Below are 20,859 nucleotides of genomic sequence, written 5' to 3' on the forward strand. Positions count from 1 at the left end.
AACCCGAAAGCCTGAACCCGCCCCTGCAGGCAGCGTGAGAGCCGACAAAGGATTACACCAGCTCCCGTCACCCCACCCACTGCTGGGCTGACGAAGAATGTTATTTTCACGGAGGATCATTCCTGGAAGCCACAAGGGCACCCAGAGCAGCAACTCACCCACAATAACCCTGGTGAACACTTTGTCTTCCCCACTGTCTTCAGAGTACACCATGCTGACCAGGGCCCGGTTGGCAGCCGGCTTGCCCACCGGCGCGCCGTGGATGAGGTCTTTCAGCGTCTTCACCCGCAGGTTGCTCGTCTTCTCCGCCAGCACAAAGCTGATGGCGTCCATGAGGTTCGACTTTCCTGCATGTGGGTAACAACACTGAAGTTACACTGTGCGCGAAACATCCACATCCCTGCCCCTGCACTCTGTGCCTCAGCCGACTGTGATCCAGACACCTCGCTGACCACATTGCCACCTGCCCTGCTGCCGTCAGGGGCCTGTGCATGGTTTCTCCACGTCCCCAGTGACAGCACAGAACCGTCCAGAACTTTAAACGCTGAACAACAGCGCTCAAAACTTGCAAAGATGGCTTTTCAAATAATCCCTGGCAAAGAGAGTGGGGGAGAAGAGGTTCAAAGTCCCCAGTGAGGGAACCGGGGCATTTGAAAAATAAATTCGGCTAAAGGTGCTGGTGGGGTTGGGGTGGTGGGGGAGGAGAGATTGGAGTTCAAAACAAAAACGGCAAAAGGAGCAATCAGCTGGGCAGGGGGGTGGGGGGGGGGAGGTTGTTCAAGTAACCAGAATTCAAAAACACCTGGAGATGGGGTGGGGGGAATTCTAAAACACCCAGAGTTGGGGTAACTCAAAAACACCCAGAGACAGGGGGGAGGGGGTAACAAAAACACCCGGAGACGAGGTGAGGAGGAGACTCAAAAACACCCGGAGACAGAGGGATGATTCAAAAACACCCAGAGACGGGGTGAGGGGGAGACTCAAAAACACCTGGTGATGGGGTGAGGGGGTAACTCAAAAACACCCGGTAACGGGGTGAGGGGGTAACTCAAAAACACCCGGAGACGGGGGGATGATTCAAAAACACCCAGTGACAGGGTCAGGGGGTAACTCAAAAACACCTGGTAACAGGGTGAGGGGGAGAATTCAAAAACAGCCAGAGACGGTGGGGGGGGGGGGGGGGTAACAAAACACCCGGAGACAGGGTGAGGGGTAACTCAAAAACACCTGGAGACAGGGTGAGGGGGAGACTCAAAAACACCCGGAGTCGGATATCCATGTATCTCCAGAAGAGGTATGAACCATGAAGTTTCCCTATATGCTGATGATTCAATACTTTTCATATCTGATGTTGAAGCCTCCTTACCTCCTGTGCTTTCTTTACTTTCTCGCTTTAGTCATTTTCAGGCTACAAATTGAACTTATACAAGAGTGAACTGAATAACTTGGTACGAGTTAATATTAACATTCCTTTTAAAATTGTAAGAAATCATTTTACCTATCTGGGAGTGTCAATTACTAAAAATTATAAGCATTTATTTACAGAAAGTTTTTTCACCTTACTGCACTATGTGAAAAGGGTTTTATCAAGTTGGTCTCTCCTTTCTATATCATTGATTGGCCGAATTAATGTTATTAAAATGAATATTTTGCCTAAATTTACATATCTATTTCAGGCTTTACCTGTTTTTATTCCTAAATCTTTCTTTGACTCTCTTGAGTCAATTATTTCTTCCTACATATGGAATAATAAACATCCTAGTTCACCTTCAGAAGGTTAAAAAGAACGGTGGTTTAGCCTTACCTAATTTTAGATTTTATTACTGGGCAGTCAATATACGAAATCTTACGTTTTGGTTACATTACATTAATCGAGAGGCTCGCCCAGTATGGGTCTCTTCCGAAATTAATTGTCAAAATATCTTCTATTATCTCTTTGCTTGGTTCTTCACTTCCAATATCATTAAATAAACTGACAGATAATTTAGTAGTTAAACATGTTTTGAGGATTTGGTTACAATTTAGAAAATATTTTGGTTCATTAAGTTTTTCTTTGTCCAGTCCCATTTTCTTAATGACGTTTTTTAAACCTTCTATGACTGATGTAGTTTTTAAAGAGTGGGACAAATTAGGTATTACTTGTCTTCAAGATCTGTTTGTTGGAGGAAACCTTTCTTCGTTTGAACAATTGTCGACCAAGTACAATTTACCAAAAACTCATTTTTTTAGATATTTACAAATTAGAGATTTTCTTCGATCTCAATTACATTCTTTTCCTTTGAGTCCGGATAAGAATTTATTAGACGTAATTTTTAATTTGGAACCTTTTCAGGATGGCTCAATATCTAATATTTATGACAGATTACTAGGAATGAGTAAGGTGCCACTAGATAAAATTAAAAACCCTTGGGAACAAGATTTGCAGATGTCAATTTCTGAGGAAACTTGGAATGATATTTTCAAGTTGGTTAATACTTCGTCATTATGTGCTCGTCACTCTCTCCTTCAATTTAAAGTGGTCCATAGAGTTCACTTGTCTAAAGATAAAATATCCTGTTTTTATTCAGATCTCCTTACTGTGACAAATGTAATAACGGAGTGGCTTCCTTAATTCACGTTTTGGACGTGTCAGAGTCTTAAAAAATATTGGACAGAGGTCTTTCATACTTTTTCTGTACTTTTCAAAATAAATTTTAAACTTAACCCTTTGACTGCACTATTTGGGATCGTTGGAGGAAAAGATATAACTTTGAAGGCTTCTGATTTACATATTCTGGCTTTTATTTCTCTTATAGCCATGAGAGCTGTATTGCTTAAATGGAACACCTACTCATGTTCAATGGTTACGGGATGTTATGTCATACTTGAATCAAGAGAAGGTGCGCTGTTCAGTTTTTGAATCTAACCTAGACTTTCAAACCCTGTGGGGACCTTTTTTGAATTATTTTCAAAATCTCTGATTTGGGGACTAAAACGCAGATATTGGCTGACAAGCTTACGTTTTAAAGGTTTTTCCTTGTTTTTTTTTCCATCTAACAACTTCAGGTTTTGGTAGTGGGAGTAGTTTTTTTTGTAATAAAATATTTGTTTTTTTTCCTTTATTAACTAACTTCTATATATGATTATTAATTTAAAGTATTGTAATCTAAGTACATTTAACACAACATATTCAGTAGTATTTTTATTCTCTTTCTTGATGCATGTACTCTATTTTTTTTCATGGATTCAATAAAAATATGTAAAAGAAAGAAAAACACCCAGAGATGGGGTGAGGGGGAGATTGAAAAACACCAGAGACAGGGTGAGGGGGGTAACTCAAAACACCCGGAGACGGGGTGAGGGGGTGACTCAAAAAACACCCGGAGATGGGGTGGGGGAGACTCAAAACACCCAGAGACGGGGTGGGGGGGGAACCTCAAAAACACCCAGAGATGGGGTGGGGGGGGTGACTCAAAAAACACCCGGAGACGGGGTGGGGGGAGACTCAAAAAACACCTGGAGACGGGGGGGGGGGGGGGGGGACTCAAAAAACACCCGGAGACGGGGTGGGGGGGGTGACTCAAAAAACACCCGGAGACGGGGTGGGGTGACTCAAAAAACACCCGGAGACGGCAGGGGGGTGGGTGACTCAAAAACACCCAGAGACGGGGTGGGGGGGTGACTCAAAAACACCCGGAGACAGGGTGGGGGGAAACTCAAAAACACCCCGAGACGGGGTGGGGGGAAACTCAAAAACACCCCGAGACGGGGTGGGGGGGGGTGACTCAAAAACACCCGGAGACGGGGGGGGGGGGTGTGACTCAAAAACACCCGGAGACGGGGTGGGGGGAGGTGACTCAAAAACACCGGAGACGGGGTGGGGGGGGGGTGTGACTCAAAAACACCCGGAGACGGGGTGGGGGGGGGGGTGACTCAAAAACACCCGGAGACGGGGTGGGGGGGGGTGACTCAAAAACACCCGGAGACGGGGTGGGGGGGAGACACAAAAACACCCGGAGACGGGTGAGGGGAGACACAAAAACACCCGGAGACGGGGTGAGGGGGTGACTCAAAAACACCCGGAGACGGGGTGAGGGGGTGACTCAAAAACACCCGGAGACGGGTGGGGGGGGGGTGACTCAAAAACACCCGGAGACGGGTGGGGGGGGGTGACTCAAAAACACCCGAGACGGGGTGGGGGGGGGGTGACTCAAAAACACCCGGAGACGGGGTGGGGGGGAAACTCAAAAACACCCGAGACGGGGGGGGGGGTGACTCAAAAACACCCGGAGACGGAGTGGGGGGGGGGTGACTCAAAAACACCCGGAGACGGGGTGGGGGGGGTGACTCAAAAACACCCGGAGACGGGGTGGGGGGGGTGTGACTCAAAAACACCCGGAGACGGGGTGGGGGGGGGGTGACTCAAAAACACCCGGAGACGGGGTGGGGGGGGGGTGACTCAAAAACACCCGGAGACGGGGTGGGGGGGGGTGACTCAAAAACACCCGGAGACGGGGTGGGGGGGTGACTCAAAAACACCCGGAGACGGGGTGGGGGGGGTGACTCAAAACACCCGGAGACGGGGTGGGGGGGGTGACTCAAAAACACCCGGAGATGGGGTGAGGGGGAGACTCAAAAACACCCGGAGACGGGGTGAGGGGGGGGAAGCCCGGGGAAGGGGGTATTTAGCAGAAAATTTGGGTTGAGGGCCATTTGGAGACACGGTAACGGGGGCCACTCCAGAGACAGTCGTTGCTTGCATTGCATGAGGAAGAATTACTTCAGAAACAACCCGTATATTTAAAGACTTGAAGCCCCGCCACATATGTCGAAGGTTCTGCCGCGGAGACCGGGGCCGCCCGCGGGGTCGTGAGGGGCCGCGGCCTAGCGCCGCCCCCTCGATCCCCGGCCTCGATTTCCGCCTCACCCGAGCCGTTGGGGCCGATGATGGCCGTGAACTTCTTGAAGGGCCCGATGATCTGGCGGCCCTTGTACGACTTGAAGTTCTCGATCTCGATCAGCCGCAGGAAGCCCATGGCGACGCCGCAAGCCCCCGGGGCCCCACCGACCGACGACGACCCTGACGGACGACTCTCTCCCGCCTCCCGCTCCAAGCCCCGCGAGACTCCCCGCGCCCGCCGGAAGTTGTAGTTCCCTCATTCACCGCCACCGTCGCTGCATCCTCACCCGCGCACTACAACTCCCAGGGTGCAACGCCGGCCGGGCCTCGCGCCTGCGCGTTGGTCAACTCCTGCCTCCCAAGGACTACATCTCCCGGGATGCGAGTCGGCTCACACGCACCCCGCCCACTGACAGCCTATTGGTCCTTCCTCCGCCTGCTAATCACTGATTGGTCCAAGCCCATGCCAATCGCAACCCCAACCGAAGCCTGTACCATCCGCTGAGAAGAGGGGTGCAATATCGAAAGAACCAGGCTGGATTAGCTTCTTTTTTCACAATAGCCTTAATGTCAACATTACGGATGGGACATTAATATTAAAACAGATGTAGACTCTAATAAAGATTGTTGGTGAGCCCAGATTTTAATTTAGAAACGGTCGATTTGGAAGTGACCCCCCCTTCGTTCCTCTCGTTGCCGTGAGCCGGTTGCCATAGAGACGCACGGCGTCCCCCTTGTTGGTTACATCGGGGGTTCCCTCCTTGTTGCGGGCGACTTGGGGCAAGTGAATGGGTTCTGTCCACCGGGCACCCCAATAACCCAGGTACAGGGTGGTGGGGAGGGGGGTAGAGCTGCCTCCGCGCCCCACCCCGCCGAACACAAGAGCCACAGTCAAACACTAACTTTAATTAGTTGAGGATTTTGGGGTATCCCGAAGATGTACAAGTTGGACATCCCCGTCGACCCAAAGCAGACCGCGGCCATCGAGAGGCGACGGAACGCCGAGCAGCAGCGGCAGAGTCGGATATTCAACGCCAGGTACAGGACGATCGGGGTGAGTTTCACTCCGGGCAAAGGGGTCGTTTTCCCGAGCTATCGCTATCATTTACATGATTGGGGAGGGGGGGGGGCTAGGTGGGAGGGAAGGGTTAGATAGATCTTAGGGCAGGATAAAACGTCGGCACAACATTGTGGGACGAATAGAACCTATAATAGAACCGGCACAACCCTAATCACTACAGTTCAGCAACACTGGGACCACTCTGCACTACAAAGTTTTTGTTCCAATTGTGTTCCTTCTTGCATAATGTGTGTTTTTCGTGTGAATGTTGTGTCTCCGATGCGACGTGCCTGTGATGCTGCTGCAAGTTGTCCATGCACCAATCCCATTTATCTGCATTAGGTAAGATATTCATTTATTAGTCACACGTACATCGAAACACACAGTGAATCGCGTAGAGCGTTCTGGGGGGGCAGCCCGCAAGTGTCGCCATGCTTCCCGCACCAACATAGCACGCCCGCAACTTCCTAACCCGTACGTCTTTGGAATGTGGGAGGAAACCGGAGCACCCGGAGGAAACCCACGCAGACACATGGGGAGAACGTACAAACTCCTTACAGACTGCGGCCGGAATTGAACCGGGGTTGCCAGCCCTGTAATAGCATCACGCTAACCATTACTATGCCTTCTATGTCTTGGTGATCCAAGTACATGCCTAAGATGCTTCTTAAATGCCATATCTCCACCACCACTTCATCAGGAAATGTGTTCCAGACTCCAACTGAAATGATTCTCCTGCAAACCTACCTCTCACCTTAAACCTATGCCTTCCTTGCCGTCCCTCCCACGGCGCGGCGCTCCCTCCTCGCCGCCGCCCCCACAGCCTGGCGCTCCCTCCCCACCTCCTGCGGTGCTCCCTGTTTGTAAATGGTGTGGCTATTTCCCTTCATTGCACTTCAAGGTTGATCGACCGTTCCTGGATCTCCAAGTGGAAGAGAAGAAGACCAGAGAGGGCAGGGAGAGACTGCGTGCCGAGGCATTCGGTGAGCAACCACTCACTCTGACATTGGACCATGCAGTCCTTAGTCAAACCCTAATCCCAGCAGAGAAACAAAGGACTGCAGATTGCTGGAATCTAGCTGAAAAACACAATGATGCTGGAGGAACTCAGCAGGCCGGGCAGCATCCATGGAGAGAAACAGGCTGTCAATGTTTCGGGTCAGGACCCTTCCTCAGGACTGAAGATAGGAAAAGGGGAAGCCCAATATATAGGAGGGGAAGGGCAGAGCAGTGATAGGTGGACAAAAGAGGGGAGGCGGGGTGGGCACAGGGTGGTGATAGGTAGATGCAGGTAAGAGATGGTGATGGGCAGGTGCGGGGTAGGAGGGGAGAGCAGATCCACCGGGGGATGGGGCAAAGGGGAGGATAAAAGGGCTTGGAAAGGGAAGAAGAGAAGAAGCACGGTGTGTGTGTGGGGGGGGATTACCTAAAGTGGGAGAATTCAATGTTCATGCCATCAGGCTGCAAGGTTCCAAGACGGAAAACAAGGTGCTGTTCCTCCAGTTTGCGCTTGGAATTGTCCCGGCAGTGGAGGAGGCCGAGGACTGACATGTCAGTGATGGGGTGGGAGGGGGAGCTGAAGTGACCGGCAACGGGGAGACGCAGGTCGCGGTTACGGACGGAGTGCGGGTGTTCTGCAAAACGGTCACCCAGTCTGTGTTTGGGCTCACCAATGTGGTGAATGCAGTCAGAGCACTGAATGCAGTCGATGATGTGAAGGGAGGTGCAGGTGAATCTCTGTCTCACCTGAGAGGACTGTTTGGGCCCCTGGATGGAGGTGGTGTAGGGGCAGGTGTGGCACCTATGGCAGAGGCAGTGGAAGGTCCCCGGGGTGGGAGGGGAGGAGTGAATTAGGAAGTTGTGGAGAGAGCGGTCCCTGCTAAAGGCAGAAAGGGGCAGGGAGGGGAAGATATGCTTGGTGGTGGGGTCCCATTGGAGATGGCGGAAGTGGCGGAGAATGATGTGTTAGATACATAGGCTGGTGGGATGAAATGTGAGGACAAGGGGGACCCTATTCCTGTTGGGTCTGGGAGGGGTGGGGGTGAGTGTGGAGGTGTGGAGATATGGGTGAGAGCTCTCTTGACCACAATGGGGGGGGGGGGGGGGGGGAAGCAAGTTGGACATCTTGGACATCTTGGATGTCCTGGAGTGGAAAGCCTCATCCAAACCTACACAGCCCCTAAAAAAGTATCTGTGACTCACCCAATACAACTCCTCCTGCACGAGGGAGGGAGAGTCATCCAACAGGTCTGACACCAGGTCCCAGACCAAGTAGCTGTTGCCCTAAATGGTCTTGTCTGGGACCAGATAGGTTACATCAGGATGGATCAGCCTGTAAGATGCATCCGAGATCTGCCTCCTCTGGACCTCCAGGGTGAAGGCGGAAAATTCACCGGACATCCTGCCAAGCCGAGGGAGCTGACCAGTGCCTTCAACTAGAGTGGTGTCTCTCCTGAAGGGTCAGAGTTAGAGTTAGAATCACTGTCAAGAAGTGTGTTGTTTTCCAGCAGCAGTACAGTGCAGAGATTATAAAATTACTATAAGTCACAGAAATAAATAAATAATGGGACAAAGGAGGAATAACAAGGTCGTGTTCATGGATTGTACGGAAATCTGATGGCGGAGGGGAAGAAGCAGTTCCTGAATCGTTGTGTGGGTCTTCAGGCTCCTGAACCTCCTCCCTGACGGCAGTAACGAGAAGAGGGCATGTGCCGGGTGGCGAGGGTCCTTGATGACGGATGCTGCCTTCTTGAAGATGTCCTCGATGGTGATTGTGCCCGTGATACAGTCGACAGTGAGGTGCCCACCACTATCGATGGTGCTCAAGATTTCTTTATCCGTCACATGTACATCAAAACACACAGTGAAATGCATCTTTTGCGTAGAGTGTTCTGGGGGCAGCCCACAAGTGTTGCCACACTTCTGGCGCCAACATAGCATGCCCACAACTTCCTAACCCATACGTCTTTGGAATGTGGGAGGAAACTGGAGCACCCGGAGGAAACCCACGCAGACATGGGGAGAACGTACAAACCTATCTGTATCTCTCTGTAGACTCTCCGCATCCTCTGCTACACCTATTTCTTGGTTTATTGCCTGTGCCGCTGTAATGTTTTTATTTGGTGGCCTGTAGACAACTTCCACCAGTTATTTTTTCCCTTTACTATTCCTGAGGGCAGGCACGGTAGTGTAGCGGTTAGCATAATGCTTTCCAAGCCAACCAGATGCCGGATTATTAGGAGTTTCACTTTATTGCTAGCCTGAGAGTCAGAGTGATACAGCACGGAAACAGGCCCTTCAGTCCGATTGGTCCATGCTGACCACAGCACCTTCCCTGCTAGTCCCAGTTGCCCACATTTGGCCCATAGCTCTCCTAGCCCCTCCCCTCCATGCACCTATCCAAATGCCTCTTATATGTTGCAATTGTACTCACCCAGCCACTTCCCCCAGCAGCCCGTTCCAGGTACTCACCGCCCTCTGTGTAAAGAATTTACCTGACGGGCAGGCACAGTAGTGTAGCAGTTAGTGTGATGCTATTACAGCACCAGTGATCCGGGTTCAATTCTGGCTGCTGTCTGTCAGGAGTTTGTACGTTCTCCCCATGTCTGCGTGGGTCTCCTCTGGGTGCTCCGGTTTCCTCCCACATTCCAAAGACGTACGGGTTAGGAAGCTGTGGGCGTGCTATGTTGGCACCGGAAGTGTGGCGACACTTGCGGGCTGCCCCCAGAACACTCTACGCATTTCACTGTTGTGTTTTGATGTTCATGTGACTAATAAGGATATCTCTGTCTTGTCCTTACAGACAGCAGCGGGAATTGAACCTGGGTTGCTGGCGCCATAATAGTGTTAAGCTAACTGTTACACTACCGTACCTGCCCCCGAGAGAGCAGGCAGATCTTGGAAGAAGTGAACTAGTGGGAGGGGTGATACAGGTTCACAAAGTGTAACAGCACGCTGTCTGGGCACACAGCAAGGTGGAGAAACGGCCAGGTATAGATTCACTTATACCACCCCCCCCCCCCCCCCAACTATCTCTGTCCAAAAGCCTGGAGCCAACAGCATCCTATCTGGATGTATCACAGCTTGGCACGGCAACTGGTCTGCCCAGGACTGCAAGAAACTGCAGAGGGTTGTGGACACAGCCCAGCACATCACGGACACCAGCCTCCCCTCCTTGGACTCTTGTCTTTACCTCTCACTGCCTTGGTGTAGCAGCCGGCATAATCAAAGACCCCACCCACCCGGGTCATTCTCTCTTCTCTCTTCTTCCATCAGGTAGAAGATACAGGAGCCTGAGGGCACGTACCACCAGGCTTAAGGACGGCTTCTACCCCACTGTGATAAGACTATTGAGCGGTTCCCTTATACGATGAGATGGACTCTGACCTCACGACCTACCTTGTTGTGACCTTGCACCTTATTGCACTGCACTTTCTCTGTAGCTGTGACACTTTACTCTGTACTGTTATTGTTTTTACCTGCACTACCTCAATGCACTCTGTACTAACCCAATGTAACTGCACTGTGTAATGAATTGACCTGTACGATCAGTTTGCAAGACAGGTTTTTCACTGTACCTCGGTACAAGCAACAATATTAAACCAATACCAACAGCCACCCCACCAGGAATTAAACAGGCAGCCATGTAGAGCCACAGATTCCTACAGCAGAGACACTGGCCATTTGGCCCATCTGCTCCATGCTGATCATCAATTACCCAACCACACTAATTCCATTCACCAGCACTTGGTCTGTAGCCATCGATACCTTCACGATTCCCGTGCTATTCACAAGCAGGTTCCAGATTCTGAGCCAACTCCCGGTGAGAAAAATTCCTCCTCAGAAACCCTCTAACCCCACACCTCAAACTACTGCCCTCGTGCTTTGGATAGCTGGTACCGAGAAAGGTTTCCGACTAACGAACCATTCAGTGCCCCTTTAAAACTTTGTGTACCTCATACCGTCCCATCTACAGCCTCTGGCGTTCCAAGGAAAACTAAAGCCACCTGTCTGGTCTTTCCTCGTCAATGTGACGGGACAGTGCAGAGGGAGCTTCACTCTGTGTCTGACCCTGGGAGTGTGTGACGGGACAGTGTGGAGGAGCTTCACCCTGTGTCTGACCCCGGGAGTGTGTGATGGACGGTGCGGAGGGAGCTTCACCCTGTGTCTGACCCTGGGAGTGTGTGATGGGACGGTGTGGGGGGAGCCTTGCCCCGTGTCTTACCCTACCTCCACCCCTCACAGATGCCGAGCGGCTCCGCTGCAACCAGACGGCACAGCGGCTGGAGGAGGAGGAGCGGAAGCTGGTGCGCCGGCTGAACGAGGAGCTGGTCGACTACCGGGCCCGTCACCAGCGGACCGAGGACTGCCGTGACTTCGACCTGTACGACCCCGAGGGGCTGAGGAAGGAGTGTCCGGCCCGGGTCAGCCAGGATGACCCCCGCTGCGGGCCATCGGGGATGCAGAGGTTTGCGGGGGAGGACCCCAGCGAGGCCGCCCGCCGCAGGTTCCAGCGGCAGGAGGCCCAGAGGTGGCTGACGGCCCAGAGGCAGGAGAAGGAGCGGGCGGCGAGAGATCAGGAGAGAGCAGGTGGGTCTGGACCCCTCCCTCCCTCTCCTCTCTCCCCCTCCCCCTCCTCCCCCCTCCTCCCTTTCTCCCCCTCCCTCCCTCCCTCCACCCCGTCCTCTCCCCACCCCCACCAAACCATTCCCTCCCTGGCTCCACTCCCCATATCTGACCCCTCCCTCTCTCCCTCACACACTCTCACATCGGTGTATCATCACTGACTTACAGGACGTGAAATGTGTTGTTTTGCGGCAGCCGTACATTGCAAAGACATAAAATTACTCTTAATTATAAAAATAGTGCGGGGAAAGAAAAGAAATAACAAGGCAGTGTTCACGGGTTCATGGACCGTTCAGGAATCTGAGAGCAGAGGGGAAGAAGCCGTTCTTGAATCATTGAGTGTGGGTCTTCAGGCTCCTGTACCTCCTCCCCGATGGTAGTAACGAGAAGAGGGTGTGTCCCGGGTGGTGAGGGTCCTCAGTGATGGATGCCACCTTCTTGAGGCACCGCCTCCTGAAGATGTCCTTGATGGCGGGGAGGGTTGTGCCCACGATGGAGCTGGCTGAGTCTACAACCCTCTGCAGCCTCTTGCAACCCTGCACGTTGGAGCCTCCGTACCAGGCGGTGATGCAACCAGTCAGAATGCTCTCCACCATACACCTGTAGAAATTTGCAAGAGTCTTTGGTGATGTACCAAATCTCCCCAAACTCCTAACAAAGTCGAGCCACTGGTGTGCCGCCTTTGTGATTGGGTCAATGTGTTGAGCCCAGGATAGATCCTCCGAGATGTTGATGCCCAGGAACTTGAAGCTGCTCACCTTTTCCATCAGTGAGGACTGGTGTGTGTTCTCCCGACTCCCCCTTCCTGAAGCCCACGATCAGTTCCTTGGTCTTGCTGACATTGACAGGAGGACTCACCCTTGGCCCAGCATGTAAATGCAACCAGGAGGAAGGCACACCAGCATCTCCACTTTCTTAGAGGTTTAAGGAGATTTGGCATGTCATCAAAGACTGACAAACTTCTGGTGGAGAGCATTCTGACTGGTTGCATCTGGGCCTGGTGTGGGAACAGGAACGCAAGAGGCCACAGAGCGGTGGGACTCGGCCAGTTCTACCATGGGCACGGCTCTCCTCACCATCGAGGACGTCTACAACGTCTCAGGAGGGTGACGTCCATCATCAGGGACACCCACCATCCGGGCCCTGCTCTCTCCTCGGTGCTGCCATCGGGCAGGAGGTACAGGAGCCTGAGGACCCACACCTCAAGGTTCAACAACAGCTTCTTCCCCACTGCCGCCAGGGTCTTGAATCCACTTGAGAAACCTTGGACACTACCTTGGACTGGATTTTTTTCTCTCTCTCTGAACTTGCACTGGTGTGATTATGTTTATTTGCATGTGTAAGTTATGAATAATTTGTGTTTATTGAAGTAAATATTAACTTACGTGTGTCCTCGTCTTTAATGTACTGTGTTACTGCTACAAAAAGCTAATTTTCATGGCATTTCTACCCTGGGTGTGCGTGCCCGTGACTATAGTAATCTTGAAGTACATACAGAAAGGATGTGCTTGCAGCAGCATCACAGGCACGAGATACAGACACCACACAGTGCACAAGTTCTCCATAAATTGTACCAGGGAAGAACTGTTCAAAACAAGACCTGTGCAAATACGGGACCCAACTAGAGACCAGGAGATGGTCCGTAGTGTTCAGGAGGTAGTGATTAGGGTTGTGCCGGTCGGTTCAAGAACCGAATGGTTGAAGGGAAGTCGCTGTTCCTGAACCTGGTGGTGTGGGGACTTCAGGCTTCTGTACCTCCTGTCCGATGGGAGCTGTGAGAAGATGGCACGGCCCGGATGTGGGGATCTTTGACAATGGACGTTGCCTTCTTGAGGCAGCGCCTCCTGTAGATACTCGCGATGGTGGGGAGGGATGTGGCCGTGATGTACTGGGCAGAGTCCACTACTCCCTGCTGCTTCTCACGTTCCTGCGCATTCAAATCGCCGTCCCAAACCGCGATGCAACCAGTCAGAACACTTTCAACAGCACATCTATAGAGGCTTGTTAGAGCTAATTGCAACTACTCCTCCACCTCCGGTAGCCTGTTCCAGATATCAACCTCTCTGTGTAAACCTCTCCCCAGAACCAAAGTCCTCCAGTCCAGGCAGTGTCCTGGTGAATCTCCATTCATTTTCTGGTCAACTGTTTGCCATTGTTTCTCAGTCACACAACACAGAAACGGTCCACGCCAGCCATCAATTCACCCCAACCCCACACTAATGCCATTATCCCCACATCAACTCTCCCCCCGAGATTCAAGTTCTGTGTTCAATATCCCAGTCAGGACACTTCCAACAACAGATCTCTCAGTCGCTGTTCCTGAAGCTGGTGGTGTGGGACTTCTGTACCTCCCTTGCCCTCTCCCAGCCCATCGGGCCTGAGTTACCACCCCTCACCTTGACCCCACTTGCCAACAGATGACCTCTTCCACAAGAAGCAGATAGAGTTGGACCAGAGAGCGGTGGAACTCTTCAGGATGGAGGAGGACTGTCGACGAGCCCTGGATACAGCAACACTCAACTACAACATGGCGCTGGTAGGGCGGGGGTGTACTGGGGCAAGGAGGGGGGGGAGGGGAAACGGGAGAGCCAAAACTGGAGGGCTCCCAAAGTGCATCTGTGCTCCCTCCGCGCCGCCCCTCCCGCGGTGTGGCGCTCCCTCCTCACGCGGAACGGGCGGGCTCCCACTATCGGGGGAGTTGGACAGGCTGGGCTCGTGGCTGGTGGGGTTGAGGGGAGTGGGGGGGGGGGGGGACTGGATTGAAATCTGTACGATCCTGAGGGCTCTGTACAGGGTGAGTGTGAAGAGATTCTCTTGTAGCAGAATCTAGGACAAGCGGACACGGTTTAACATTAAAGGGTTCGCTCATTTGAGACAGTCATAGACTCACAGGCCCTTTGGCCCAACTGGTCCCTGCCGACCAAGATCTAAGCCAGTCCCATTTACCTGCATTTGACCCGTATCCCTCTAAACCTTTCCCATCCATGGACCTGTCCAAGTGTCTTTAAAATGTTGTTAATGTACCTGCCTCACCCACTTCCTCTGGCAGCTCGTTCCATATACAGACCACCCTCTGGGTGGAAAAGTTGCCTCTCAGGTTCCTATTAAATCTCCCCCCTCTCACCTTAAACCTGTGCCCTCTGGTTCCTGATTCCCCAACCCTGGGAAACAGACTGTACATTCACCCTATCGATGACCCCTCATAATTTTAGACACCTCTCTCAGGTCACCCTTCATTCTCCTACACTCCAGTGAAAAAAGTCCCAACCTGCTCAACCTCTCTCCATAACTCAGTCCCTCGAGTCCCAGCAACATCCTCGTAAATCTCTTCGGCACTCTTTCCAGCTCAATGGCATCTTTCCTACAACAGGGTGACCAAAACCGAACACAATATTCCAAGTGCGGCCTCACCAACGTCTTGTACAACTGCATCATAACATCCCAACTCCTACACTGATGAAGGCCAGCGTGCCAGGCGCCTTCTTCACCACCCTATCTACCTGTGACCCACTTTCAGGGAACCATGTACCTGTACTCCTAGATCCCTCTGTTCTACAACAGTCCCCAGAGCCCGACCGTTCACTGTGAAAGTCCTGCCCTGGTTTGTCTTGTACAATGATAGGAGTTGGGACGTTATGTTGCAGTTATGTAAGACGATGGTGAGGCCGCACTTGGAGGACTGTGAACAGTTTTGGTCGCCCTGTTGTAGGAAAGATGTTCTTAAACTAGAAAGAGCGCAGAAAAGATTTACCAGGATGTTGCCCAGACTTGGGGGCCTGAGTTATGAGGAGAGGTCGTGTAGACCAGGACTTTATTCCCTGGAATGTAGGAGATTGAGGAGGATCTGACAGAGGTACCTAAGATCATGAGGGGCATAGACAAGGAGAAAGAAAGCACATAGTGTTTCTCCCAGGGAGGGGGAGCTAAACACAAGAGGGCAGAGGTTTAAGATCAGAGGTGAGAGATTTAAAAGGGACATCAGGGGCGGCTTCACACAAAAGCTGATGTGTATTTGGAACGAGCTGCCAGAAACAGTGGTTGAGGCGGGCACATTAGCAACGTTTAAAAGCTGTCTAGATAAGTCCATGGAGAGGAGGGCTGTGGGCCAAACAAGGGCAGATGGGACCAGCTCACTGGGCAACACAGTCAGCATGGACCAGATGGATCAAAGGGCCTGTTTCCGTGCTGTGTGATTCTGTATAACTGCAATATGTGGGGGGGATACACTCTCGTGAGACTTCGGGACTCACCTCCTCAAAGGGCAGTGGGGGCAGGATCTGCAGACATTTCTACGGCCGAGGGAGAGCGATTCTCAGTGAGGGGGTGGGGGTGAGGAAGACAAAAACCGCAGCCGCTGCAAATCTGAGGCAAAATCAGAGCAGGCTGGAAACACCCAGCAGGTCAGGCAGCGTCTGTGGAGAGAGGAGAGGCAACATTTTGGTGTTTTTCTCTCTCCACAGATGCTGCCTGACCTGCTGAGTGTTTCTAGGGGATTTACGATCGGGGAGGGGGGGAGGGTGGTCTTGACGGGCCGAGGGGAGGGGGAAGCAAGGCCCCCCGGTTTCTCCCCAACCCTGAACCCCCTCTGTGATGGGTCCCGGGGCAGGCAGCAGAAAGGGCAGCGGCCAGGCAGGTGGAGCGGCGGAAGGAGGAGGAGGAGAAGCTGGCGGAGGTGGGGAGCCACGTGTACGGGGACGTCCTGACGGAGAACCCCGAGGTGGCGGTGAGCGCCCTCGGACCCCACCGGGTGGTCCCCGACCGCTGGAAGGGGATGGGCCCCCAGCAGCTGGAGGAGATCCGGCAGCAGCAGCGGCTCCAGGTCCAGGAGAAGAAGGTAGGGAGGCCATTCAGCCCCTCAGGCGCGGGACTAACAACGGGAGACCACTCGGCCCGTCGGGCGTGGGACTAACAACGGGAGGTCATTTGACCCCTCAAGCCCAATACAAGCAACAGGAGGCCACTCGACCCCACACGAAACCGGTGCTAGCAATGCCATTCGGCCCCGAGCCGAATACTAGCAAAAGGCGGCCATTCAGCCTCTCGAGCCCGATACTAGTAGTGGGAGGCCATTCAGCCCAGAGCCCAATACTGGCAACAGGAGCCCATTCAGCCCCTCAAGCCGATACTAGCAAATGGGATGCCATTCAGCCCTTCAAGCCAATGCTAGCAATGGAAGGCCATTCAATCCTGAACCTGATACTAGCAATAGGTCATTAAGACCCTCAAGCCAATACTAGCAATGGTAGGACATTCAGCCCTCCGAACTGATATTAACAACAAGAGGACATTCAACCCCTCGAACCTGATACTAGTAAGGAGAGACTATTCGGCCCCACGAGCCGACTAACAACAGGAAGCCATTCAGCCCTTCATGCCGATACTATCTATGGGAGGCCATTCAGCCTCTCGAGCCCGTACTATCTATGGGAGGCCATTCAGACCTTCAAGCCAATGCTAGCAATAGGAGGAGGCCATTCAGCCCTTGAGACTAATGGCACCTGGGGTGGGTGGGGGTCATGCTGGCCTCGGACCCAGAGACCCCTGCAGGAGGGGGAGGGGCCCTTGGACCCAGAGACCACCACTGGGCAGCTGGTGTCAGACCCTCCCGGCAGTGAGGGAGGCGACCCCCTCCCTCCCAGCCCCTGCCCCCTCACCGTGGGCTCCCCTCTGAGCTGATCTTGCACTGACCCCCCCCCCCCCCCAGAAGCTGAAGATGGAGGAGGCGCAGCAGGACGCAGAGTGGGACAGACAGCGGCTGGCGGACGCACGGGCCGCCTTGGCCAGGGAGCAGCTCGAGCAGGAGGCGGCCAGGAGGCTGAGGCAGCAGGTGGACACCTACAACAGGCAGCTGGGCTCCGAGCAGCTGGCCCAGTGAGTACCTCAGACCCCCCCGAAACACCCCCTCACGCTCTCCCTGTGACCACGTGGGCTCCCCCACCTCCCCCGGGTGCTCCGGTTTCCTCCCACGTCCTGACAAAGTGCGGGGGTTGGGGAGGGGTTGATGACTCTTCCCCCCCAGTGTGTGTGGGTGAGGGATCACATCTGGGGGGGAGTTGATGGGAATAAACCCCCGAGGTCAAAGATCCAGAGGATTCAGCTGGAACTAGACACTGAATTGTCTCCTTCTGTCCTCCCAGTGTGGAGGGAATTTCACCCTGTGTTTGACCCTGGGTGTGTGTGATGGGACGGTGCGGAGGGAACTTCAATCAGTTTCTGACCCCGGGAGTGTGTGATGGGACGGTGTAGAGGGAGCTTCACCCTGTGTCTGACCCCGGGAGTGTGTGATGGGACGGTGTGGAGGGATCTTCACCCTGTGTCTGACCCCAGGAGTGTAACGGGACACAACGGTGTAAATTTCACACCGCCTCTTCAGCACCCACGAAATTGTGAAGGGTTTGTCCGCTATCTGGAAAAGTATTTCATCGCAATTTACTGAAGACAATTCTCACTTGCAGCCAAGAGTACCTGGATAAGAGGTTTACACAAATGCGCCCACTGCCGAGTACTTCCTACAGTTTAACACGACCAGCCGCTAGCGTATCCCGGGGCAGAGACAGAAGTGCCGACCTCGCAAAGATCTGACGCTTATGATTCTGATCTAAATAAAGAGTTTACTTGATGTTCCAGTGTTACTCTGTCCGTCTGTATCAGTGAGGTCACTGTCGGTGTACCGTCTGTATCAGTGAGGCCCTTCAGCCCACTTTCTGTATGCTGACCCAGATGCCCACCCCTGCTAATGATGTCCTGATGCAGCGTTTCCACCTGAGATGTCGAAGATTCCTTCCCCTCCCCTCCCCACCACAGATGCTGCTCGACCCACTGAGTTCCTCCAGCAGATGGATCATTGGTGGCTTTAGATTCCAGCGTCCGCGTCCCTGAGCTGGTCCCAATTGCCCGCGTTCTGCCTGCATCCCTCTCAACCTTCCCCGTCCAAACGTCTCGTAAACGTCGTCATTGTACCCGCCTCCTCCGCCAGCTCGTCCCACACACCCACCACCCTCTGTGTGCGGAGAATCCTGGCCCCCAGGTCCCCTTTACGTCTTTCCCCTCAAACCTTCGACCTTTACTGTTAGACTCCCTGACCCTGGGGGACAAAGTTTGAGACCGTCCATCTTCGCTACGCTGCTCATGATGTTGTAAACCTCCATAAGGTCACCCCTCAGCCTCATTCACTCCAGGGGAAAACAGTCCCAGCCTGTCCCGCCTCTCCTTATAACTGGAGCCCTCCAGTCCCGGGAACGTCCTGGTGAATCTTTCCCGGCTTAGTGACGTCCTTCCCACGGCTGGGCGACCGGAACGGCGCACAACACTCCAAGTGCTGAGGGAGGGATTGCGAAGGCTGACATTACGCCGACCTTTATGTTGAGGTGCCGGGGGTGAGGCTGTACTCTTAGATGATAACGAGGGAGAACTGTAAACACTCGTGGGCCCGACATCCAAGGTGTGGTGACCTTGGAGGGGACTCGGTGTAGATTTATCAGAGTTCAAGGTTTATATCATTATGGGACAGGAATAGTACACCACCCCTCCTCTGAATCAATAAAGTTGTGGAGCAGAGGGTCCGAGGGGTACAGGGCTCCCTGAAAGTGGGGTCACAAGTAGACCGGGCAGTGAAGAAGATGTTCGGCACGCTGGCCTTCATCGGTACAGGAGATGGGAGACGAGAGGTAATGTTGCAGCTGTATAGGACCCTGGTCAGACCCCACTTGGAGTACTGTGCTCAGTTCTGGTCACCTCACTACAGGAAGGATGTGGAAGCCATAGAGAGGGTGCAGAGGAGATTTACAAGGATGCTGCCTGGATTGGAGAGCATGTCTTATGAGGATAGGTTGAGCGAGCTGGGGCTTTTCTCTTTGGAGCGACGGAGGATGAGGGGGGACCTGACAGAGGTGTATAAGATGATGAGAGGCATTGATCGTGTGGATAGTCAGAGGCTTTCTCCCAGGGCTGAAATGGTTGCCACAAGAGGACACAGGTTTAAGGTGCTGGGGAGCAGGTACAGAGGAGATGTCAGGGGTAAGTTTTTTACTCAGAGAGTGGTGAGTGTGTGGAACGGGCTGCCGGCAACAGTGGTGGAGGGCGGATACGATAGGGTCTTTGAAGAGACTTTTGGATAGGTACATGGAGCTGAGAAAAATAGAGGGCTGTGGGTAAGCCTAGTAATCTCTAAGGTAGGGACATGTTCGGCACAGCTTTATGGGCCGAAGGGCCTGAATTGTGCTGTAGGTTTTCTATGTTCTGTGATGTCGCAGCTGTACAGGACGTTGGCAAGACCGCACTTGGAGTGTTGCATTGAGTTTTGGTCGCCCTGCTGTGGGAAAGATGCCATTACAGGGGAATTACACTATTATATTACATTACACAACACTCCGTGTGTGGCCCTACCAGAGGTTGGTACAAACTGCAACGTGATGTCTCAATTCCTGTACGCGATGCCCGGATCCACTTACGGAACCTGAGAGGCATGGATAGAGGAGACAGTCAGTCTTTTCTCACCCCCTCCAGGGCAGAAAATGTCAAGTACTAGAGGACACACATTTAAGGTGGGGGGGGGGGGAGGAATTTAACGGGGATGTGTGCGGGGTTGAGTTATTTTGCAGAGAGAGGGGTGGGTTGCCAGGGGAGAGTGGAAGCAGATGTAATAGAAGGTGTTTAGGAGTCCATAAGACAAAGGAGCAGAAGTCGGCCATTCGGCCCATCGAGTCTGCTCCGCCATTCTATCAGGAGCTGATCCATTCTCCCCATATAGACCCACTCCCCCGCCTTCTCACCATAACCTTTGATGCCCTGGCTACTCAGATACCTATCAATCTCTGCCTTAAATAATACCCAATGACTTTGCCTCTATAGCCGCCCGTGGCAACAGATTCCACAGATTCACCACTCTCTGGCTAAAGGAATTTCTCCGTATCTCTGTTCTGAATGGGCGCCCTTCAATTCTGAAGTCGTGCCCCTCTTGTACTAGACTCCCTTACCAGGGAAACAACTTTGCCACATCTACTCTGTCCAGGCCTTTTAACTTTCAAATGTTTCTATGAGGTCCCCCCTCATTCTTCTGAACTCCGAGGAGTACAGCCCAAGAGCCGTCAATCGTCCTCATATGTTAACCCTCTCATTCCTGGAATCATTCTGGTGAATCTCCTCTGAACCTCTCCAACGTCAGCACATCCGTTTCTTAAATAAGGAGCCCAAAATAAGGAGACTGCGGGGAAGGGAAGGGAGATTGATCGCGTGCGGGCAGGAGGGATTTGGGTTAGTTTGGCATTGGACAAGATGGGCCGAAGGGCCTGTTTTT

General features: G+C 52.9%; 2 protein-coding genes across 2 annotated transcripts in view; one reads left to right on the forward strand and one right to left on the reverse strand.

Moving 5' to 3' along the window:
* LOC127566582 (structural maintenance of chromosomes protein 1A-like) overlaps positions 1-5,094 on the reverse strand; it is a 55,766-nt gene extending 50,672 nt beyond the window's left edge. The window contains 2 exon segments of the mRNA XM_052009035.1: positions 159-347; positions 4,907-5,094. Of these exon segments, the coding sequence (XP_051864995.1) occupies positions 159-347; positions 4,907-5,015 (298 nt within the window). The 5' untranslated portion in view covers positions 5,016-5,094.
* Positions 5,095-5,625: 531 nt separating this feature from the next.
* On the forward strand, positions 5,626-19,489 carry ribc1 (RIB43A domain with coiled-coils 1). Its single transcript, XM_052009140.1, is given in 8 exon segments — positions 5,626-5,933; positions 6,841-6,922; positions 11,184-11,528; positions 13,982-14,100; positions 16,171-16,398; positions 17,269-17,435; positions 18,020-18,036; positions 18,039-19,489. Coding segments are annotated over 8 exon segments (1,137 nt in total). The 5' UTR covers positions 5,626-5,816; the 3' UTR covers positions 18,101-19,489.
* Positions 19,490-20,859: the final 1,370 nt, after the last annotated feature.

This window comes from Pristis pectinata, chromosome 43 (genome assembly GCF_009764475.1).
Source record: "Pristis pectinata isolate sPriPec2 chromosome 43, sPriPec2.1.pri, whole genome shotgun sequence".
NCBI classification, from domain to species: Eukaryota; Metazoa; Chordata; class Chondrichthyes; order Rhinopristiformes; family Pristidae; genus Pristis; species Pristis pectinata.